Source organism: Myotis davidii, unplaced genomic scaffold, assembly GCF_000327345.1.
Source record: "Myotis davidii unplaced genomic scaffold, ASM32734v1 scaffold799, whole genome shotgun sequence".
Classification (NCBI taxonomy): domain Eukaryota; kingdom Metazoa; phylum Chordata; class Mammalia; order Chiroptera; family Vespertilionidae; genus Myotis; species Myotis davidii.
The window spans coordinates 227222-234588 of NW_006290670.1; the positions used below are offsets into that span (position 1 = coordinate 227222).

Below are 7367 nucleotides of genomic sequence, written 5' to 3' on the forward strand. Positions count from 1 at the left end.
CTTCTGCAGAAACAAGTACCAGGCCAGCCAGTTGGGAAGACAAATCAGGAGACACAGCTCCATCTACTGCCTTGGTGACCTATGTACCAGGACAGGTTGGAGGGGGGAGGGTGCACACGCGCACACGCACATGCATACATGCGCACAGGCATACACGCGCACCGGCACACACACGCACAGGCACACACGGACATGCACACACGCACACACATGCACACGCATACACGCGCACAGGCACGCACACACACAAGTGATGCCAGGAAGAGAGCGCAGCAGCCGGTCTGGAAGACCCCAATTAGACTGCAAGAGAAAGCCTGGGGACTGGTAACACTTTTGCCGCCTATGAGCCACCACTTATCAGCTGGCAGGTTTTCTGTGCCTTCACCAGCCACTGTTTGCCTGGACCCTGCGCCAGCACCTGGCTGGCTTGGGTATGCTGGATCCACCTGAGCACTGCACTCTGTCAGACTCCCAGGGAAACAGAAAAACCGTCACCGGCCACCAGTCATGCTGCAAAGATGACAAAGCGGCCCCTCGCCCACCTCCGAGTGCAGCCCTCTTCCCCAAGCACAGCCCACAAGGTCCCGCGTCCCAGCCGCGGGCGCCCTCCTCACCCGCCTGTTGTCAGCGGGGCTGTGATAGAACTGGGCGATCACTGCCTCACTGCTGTTTCCCGCACCGAAGTTCAGCTTCTCAGAAATTTTCTGAAATGATTTCCCGTAGTCGTAGGACACATACACCTGGGATACGGAAGAGGGGAGGGAAGAAGAGTTGGTGAGAAACGCGGCGGAGAGAGCCGTCACTCTCAAACATCCTGCCTCGGTCGTGATCGTGTGCCAGCTCCTGACTGTGGTCCCCCATGGTTCCCCCATGGTGTGACAAGATAACCCACAAAGGAGAAGCAGGGCGCTGCCTGTCCCTGGCCCCAGGGCGGACAGCCTGGGAGCGGGCAGCCCTGCTCTGGGGAGACAGAGTCTCCGGAGAGGAAGCCAGGAGAGTGGAAACAGGGTAACTGGCTCCACAGGCCGAGTTCCGTGTTTAACCAACTGCATCCAGAGGCAGACAGGAAGCGGTGGGCTGTGGGGAAGGACGGAGAAGGTGTTTTGCCATATGTGGAAATGTCCCCAAAAGGTCACCTAATGCCTCATCCCTCCGCTAGGAAGTCTGTTCCCACAACATCCCAGACGACAGAAAATCCTCCTGGGTCTCCACAGAGGCACCCGCCCGAGGGGGGAATGCAGAGCGCTGGGAGGTCAAGCTGCCGAGGTGAGCCCACGGAGCAGAGCCCCTGGCCACAGCGGCCCAGCCGCAGGGATAAGCCCCAGGAGGGTGCTCCCTGAGTGCCTACGGGCGGGTCCTATCCCAGCACCTTCCCATAGGAGCTCAGGCGGCTCCACCACAACCCTGTGTGGCAAGTGCAACTGTGAAATCACCTCCAGGGCAGACAGCAGGCTTAGCAGGTCAGTCACCTGCGGAGGTAACACAGGTAAAGCCAACTGGTGGCAGCCATTACACCTCAGGTCAGGATGGCAGATGGACTGTCCGACATCCTATACCTAGACTTCACCCGTGCAACCTCACACATACTGAACATAATCAGTGGGTCAAAAGCAAGCCTGACAGTTCACTTCAAGAGGCCTGTGCACCAATTCGTGCACAGGTGGAGTCCCTCAGCCTGGCCAGCCATTGGGGCCGATCAAGGCCGGCCAGGGGAGGGATCGTGGATGTTGGCTGTGGGAGTGCACTGACCTCCAGGGGGCAGCTCCTGCATTGGACGTCTGCCCCCTGGTGGTCAGTGCACATCATAGCTACCGGCCAGTCAGCCAGTCGTCTGGTCATAACGGTTGCTTAGGCTTTTATATATATAGATGATATTAAGGATCACTTAGTTAGAACTGGGTAAGTATTAAAGACGAAGGACACGTTCACCCACTGAGTTCCTGGTTTAATAGCAAACCTTCCGATCCCAGCCCCAGGTCCATGCCCTTTCTATTCTGAATGTGCACCCGCTGGCCATCCCAACGCTCACAGCTCCCTTCCCCGGGACGCGGTAGGGCCTCCCACCCAGGCTCCTCCAGAGGAGACGTGAATGTCACTAATTTGACACCAGCAGCTCCTGCCTGAGCCATCGTTTATTTCTGCATTAACTTTTCATGTCAGAACATCTGTTTCATCTGGCAATTCCTAAAGCAGCTGTACACATGCCGCCCTTATTCACTGTCCCAAGCACTGGATTCCCTTCCTGTTCTTCGTAGGCATCCTTCATTCCAGACGGTGTGTCACTTCAATGTCCAGTGCTTCCTCCCAGATACACTCCAGTATCTCAACAGAGGAAGAACTGGGATGGGGACTGGCAACACCAAGGTGACCAACCACCCTGTTCCTCTGGGACACAGAGTGGTCCCAAATGAGGACTCCCAGTGCCAAAACCCAGGCCACCTGGTCACCCGTAGCAACATTACATCCGCCCTGACCGGTTTGGCTCAGTGGATAGAGCGTCGGCCTGCCGACTGAAGGGTCCCGGGTTCGATTCTGGTCAAGGGCATGTACCTTGGTTGTGGGCACATCTCCAGTAGGGAATGTGCAGGAGGCAGCTGGTCGATGTTTCTCTCTCATCGATATTTCTAACTCTCTATCCCTCTCCCTTCCTCTCTGTAAAAAATCAATAAAACATATATATAAAAAAGCAAAACAACAACAAAAAAAAAACACATTACATCCTCACATGCCAAGTATCAATTCTCATTAGCCCCAGACCTCCCAGACACGCAAAGGAACCTCATGAGAGTCACTGACTATCTCTATCTCCTGTTTGTCCAGCAAAACCATAAAACAACCATGAAGGTCTTTACCTGTCTCACAAAAAAATATTACCTAGGCAAAAAATTTTTGATTGCATAAAAACTCTAAGAAAGCCCTGGCTGGTGTGCTCAGTGGTTAGAGCGTGAGCCCTCACACCTAGGGGTCTCAGATTTAATTCCTGGTCAAGAGCATATACCTGGGTTGCAGGTTCGATTCCCAGCTCTGGTCCAGGTGTGTGCAGGAGGCAACCAATAGACGTGTCTCTCTCACATAGATGTTTCTCTCTCTAAAAATCAATGGGAAAAATATCCTTAGACGAGGATTAACAACAAAACATCTCTAAGGAGGACTTTCTCAGCATAGCAGGGCACGGAGCCACGTCCTGCGCTCGGAGGTTATGTCTGTGGCAGAGACTATGCTGACCCCCACAGGTGCCCACCACGGGCCAGCGGGCATCCGCACACTGTGACTGGGCCTCACACCCGGCCGCATTTGTAAACAGGCTACCGTGATGGCCCCACGAGGCTCGCCTGCTGCAGGCCAACACACCCAGAGTGGCTGTCAGTCCAGGCGCTCACTGGCCCCGGCTCCGCACCCCCCACGGACACAGCTGTGCATCCGTCCAGCCCTGTCTCTCCCTCCCTGCCCGCAGGTTCCCCGATTCCACTGGAAACAGCTCCTGGGGCTGCCCCCACCCCCTACCCAAGAGCACATCCAATTCGGAGAGTGGACACACCAGGGACCTCCCAGAATCAAGTCTAGACTCAGGAATGGCGACTGTGTGCTTAGGCTGACGTGACATGCTGGCTATTCCCTCGGAGGCGTCCTCTGGCCAGAGCGCCCAGTGACCAGAGTGCCTGTCCCCGACACTGCCCCCCACACCAGAGTGCCTGTCCCTCTGCAAGGGGGAGTCTGGAGCAGAGGCCACAGCCTGAAGGACCAGGGCCAGCCAGCCCTCATGCATTTTACTTGGCTTACAGGCTGTATGCAAGAACTACACATTAGCTGCCAACTATAAGAATCAGCAGTTTTCATATAAAAATCTGGATCTCTGAACTTCTCTCGAAACTTCGGAAGACCTGACAACACTGGGCCCTGCTCCTGCTTCCCACGTGGCACCCAGAGCAAGTCGCGCCTGGGCAGTCTCTGCTCCAGCTTGCAAAGTCCTTCCACTGCCCAGTGTCCCGGACACCGAGGCTGTGCCAGTCACCACGCTTGACGAGGTTCCAGGGAACGTTTCCTGAACCTGCACCTCCACTGTGAGTGGACAAATGACGTACTGCCCCAGAGGGCCATGTACTGCAAGAAAAATGGGAGAGACCATGATTCTTTTTTTTTTTTTAAATATATTTCTTTATTGATTTCAGAGAGGAAGGGAGAGGGAGAGAGAGCTAGAAACATCAGTGAGAGAGAATCATTGATTGGCTGCCTCCTTCACGCCCCCCACTGGGGGTGGAGCCCGCAACCTTGGCCAGAATCGAACCTGGGGCCCTTTAGTCCTCAGGCCGACACTCTATTCACTGAGCCAAACCAGCTAGAGTGAGGCCATGATTCTTGGTGGAGGAAAGAATGCCGTCATCGTGGAGACAGGGCCTCTCACAGGCCTTCACATATGTGGCATTTGTCTCGGGTCTTCAAAGCACCTAACTGCTAAGCACTGTATAAGGCAACTGTGGGGATTAAGAACATGAGCGAATCACCCTGGCTGGTTTGGCTCAGTGGAAAGAGCATCGGCCCTTGGACTGAAGGGTCCCAGGTTCAATTCTGGTCAAGGGCACGCATGTTGGTTTCAGGCTTAATCCCTGGCCCTGGTCGGGGCGTGTGGAAGACAACCAATCAATGTGTCTCTCTCACATCGATGGTTCTGTTTCTCTGGCTCTCCCCCTCCCTTCCAATCTCTCTAAAAATCAATGGGAAAATACCCTCATATGAGGATTAAGGGAAGTAAAAATTTTTAAAAATAAAAATTTAAAAAAGAATATGAGTGAATCTGATTCAACAGTGCACCCAAATGTAGGTGTTGGGAGAACGGACAGAAGGGCCATGATCTCTCCCCACTGTGAGCAGACCTACACTCTGCCCGGAAGGCACTCCTGACATGTGAACAGACACAACCACCAGACCGCCCCGTCACCTCACAAAAGTAATCACACATCACATGATCCGTTGGCAATGACTGCATGACCCTGGGGTCAACAAATAAGGGGCATTTATTATTTTCTGGATTCTCTTCTCTGGATCTAACTCATGCCACCCCTTCTCCAATGACCCGCTGTTTCCTGGAATGAGAACCCTGGCAGATCACAAAGGGACAAGCTGGCGGCACGGAGGAAGAGGGTCCCGAGAAACACGGAGACTTACGTCGCTGCTCCGGGGGCGGGCCACAGCCAGGCTGTCTCGGGCCAAGGCCACGATCACGTTGCTCTTCTCTCCGGCCCAGTGCACCACCATCTGGTTGTGGGAATCATTCAGATTAACCTGGGAGACAAAACCAACACAGAAATTAGGGCCATGACGCTCCCCCCCGTCACTCAGAAACGACTACCATCCTTAGATCTGGAGCACTGGGCGGGGGGTGGGGTGGCCTATTTCTCCTCCTCACACATACAGATTCCATCAGCATCAACTTTCCCCAGAAACTCTAGTCCTCTGCTCTTTGTAACATAACAGAACTGCAAAGGGTCTCAGGCTCTCACTGATTTGTGAAACCCATCTGGTTCCTCTCATCCTTACTCCACACGTGACATGCGCGCCAACACAGCGGAACCTCTTCCTGTCCAGAAAGAGCACAGCCAGAAAGGCCGCGCTCTCAAACCTTCATTGGAATGAGGGCTTCTGGGCCCCATGGCACGGCTCACCCTCAGCTCACAGCAAGGGCGAAAGAGAAAATGGTCAAAACAGCAGTTTTATTCAGAGAGGTTTAGTGTCCCCAATGAGGAACAGGACTCCAAAGAAATGACCTTTGGATTTTTGCTAGTAGTCGTTCCCATGCTTCCAAATTTTGTAAACCAGTAAAATGAAAGTAAATTAGAAAGGCCAACAGAGGATTGATGGCCACTCCTTTTATGCCAGGTAAGAACAGAGACAGCCTCTGTGCCAGAGCGTGACTCATCTGCTGTTTCCCTGCTTCCTGAGGACACAGCAGGTTGGGTGGGGTGGAACCCAGCAGTAGCAGCGGGTGTGAACTGGCAGTGGGTGTGAACTGGCAGTGGGTGTGAACTGGCAGTGGGTTTGAATCAGCAGTGGGTGTGAACTGGCAGTGGGTGGGAACCTAGCAGTGGGGTGTGAACTGGCAGTGGGTGGGAACTGGCAGTGGGTGGGAACTGGCAGTGGGTGTGAACTGGCAGTGGGTGGGAACCTGGCTGGCAGGGGGTGGGAACCTGGCAGTGGGTGTGAACTGGCAGTGGGTTTGAATCAGCAGTGGGTGTGAACCTGGCAGGGGTGTGAACTGGCAGTGGGTGTGAACCTGGCAGTGGGGTGTGAACTGTCGGTGGGGTGTGAAATCTGTGCTGGGGTGTGAACTAGCTGGGTGTGACCCCACGATGGGGTGTGAACCCAAGATTGAGCTTCAGCCTTGGAACGTGAGGAAAGGTGTCAGATGTCTCCGCCCACATTCAGTACTGCTTTCTTCCTATCCCAAAGCTGCTTTCAGGGCCCTGGCATCCCAGAGGGGCAGCACCTGAGGTAGGGGCCACGTCTCTGAGTAGAGAGCCTCTGCTAACCAGTGCCCTCGCTGTTCAGGTCTCATAACTGGGGGGGATGCTGGCACCTGAGCTCCTGAGAGTCATTAGGTATATTCCTAACCTGCCCCCCAGCCATGCGTGTGCCCTCTGTAATCACCGTCACTCTTAAACAAAGGACACTGTAACCCCGAAACCTGAGAAAACATACACTCCCAGAATAAAGAACACTTCCTTTAGTTTCTGTTATGGAAAACTAACCTCATTACTGTTTTTGTTTTTTTAAATCTTTACTGTTGAAAATATTACATAGGTCCTCCTTTTACCCCATTAACCTCTTCCAGTGCTCCTCTCCTCTCCCCACACAGGCCCTCACCACCCCTTTTCTGTGTCCACAGGTTATGCATATATGCATACAAGTTCATTGGTTGATCGCTTCCTACCCAGCCTCCCTGCCTTCCTTCTGTGGTTCAACAGTCTGTTCATGCTTCTGTGATGCTGGGTCTATTTTTATATATATATACTAGAGGCCCAGTGCATGAATTTGTCCACGAGTGTGATCCGGCCAGCCTGGCCCCAATCGGGGTGTACTGGGGCTGGGCCTGTCAAGAGAAGGAGACGGTGGAAGGTTGGCCGGCTGGCCTCACCCCCTAATGGGGTGGGGGAGCCAATCAGGGGCAAGCAGCATGGGTGAGGGTCCATGGGTGGTTGGCTGGCTGGCCCTGCCCCTGATCAGAGTAGGGGGGCCTATTGGGGGCAGAACTGCTGGGGGAAGAGGCTGCAAACCAATCAGGGTGGTGGGGGCCCACAGGGGGTAGGACTGGCTGGGGGGAGGGGCCGCAGGTGCTTGGCCAGCCGGCCCTGCCCCTGACAGGGTGGGGGGCC

At 54.4% G+C, this 7367-nt stretch overlaps 1 protein-coding gene across 1 annotated transcript in view; it reads right to left on the minus strand.

Annotated features, from left to right (window-relative positions):
- SORL1 (sortilin-related receptor, L(DLR class) A repeats containing) overlaps positions 1-7367 on the minus strand; it is a 127417-nt gene that overhangs the window by 119970 nt on the left and 80 nt on the right. Inside the window, exons 2-3 of the mRNA XM_015563866.1 lie at positions 5164-5343; positions 615-740 (exon numbers count right to left, since the gene is read on the minus strand). Of these exons, the coding sequence (XP_015419352.1) occupies positions 615-740; positions 5164-5343 (306 nt within the window). The remainder of the gene's footprint in view (positions 1-614; positions 741-5163; positions 5344-7367) is intronic.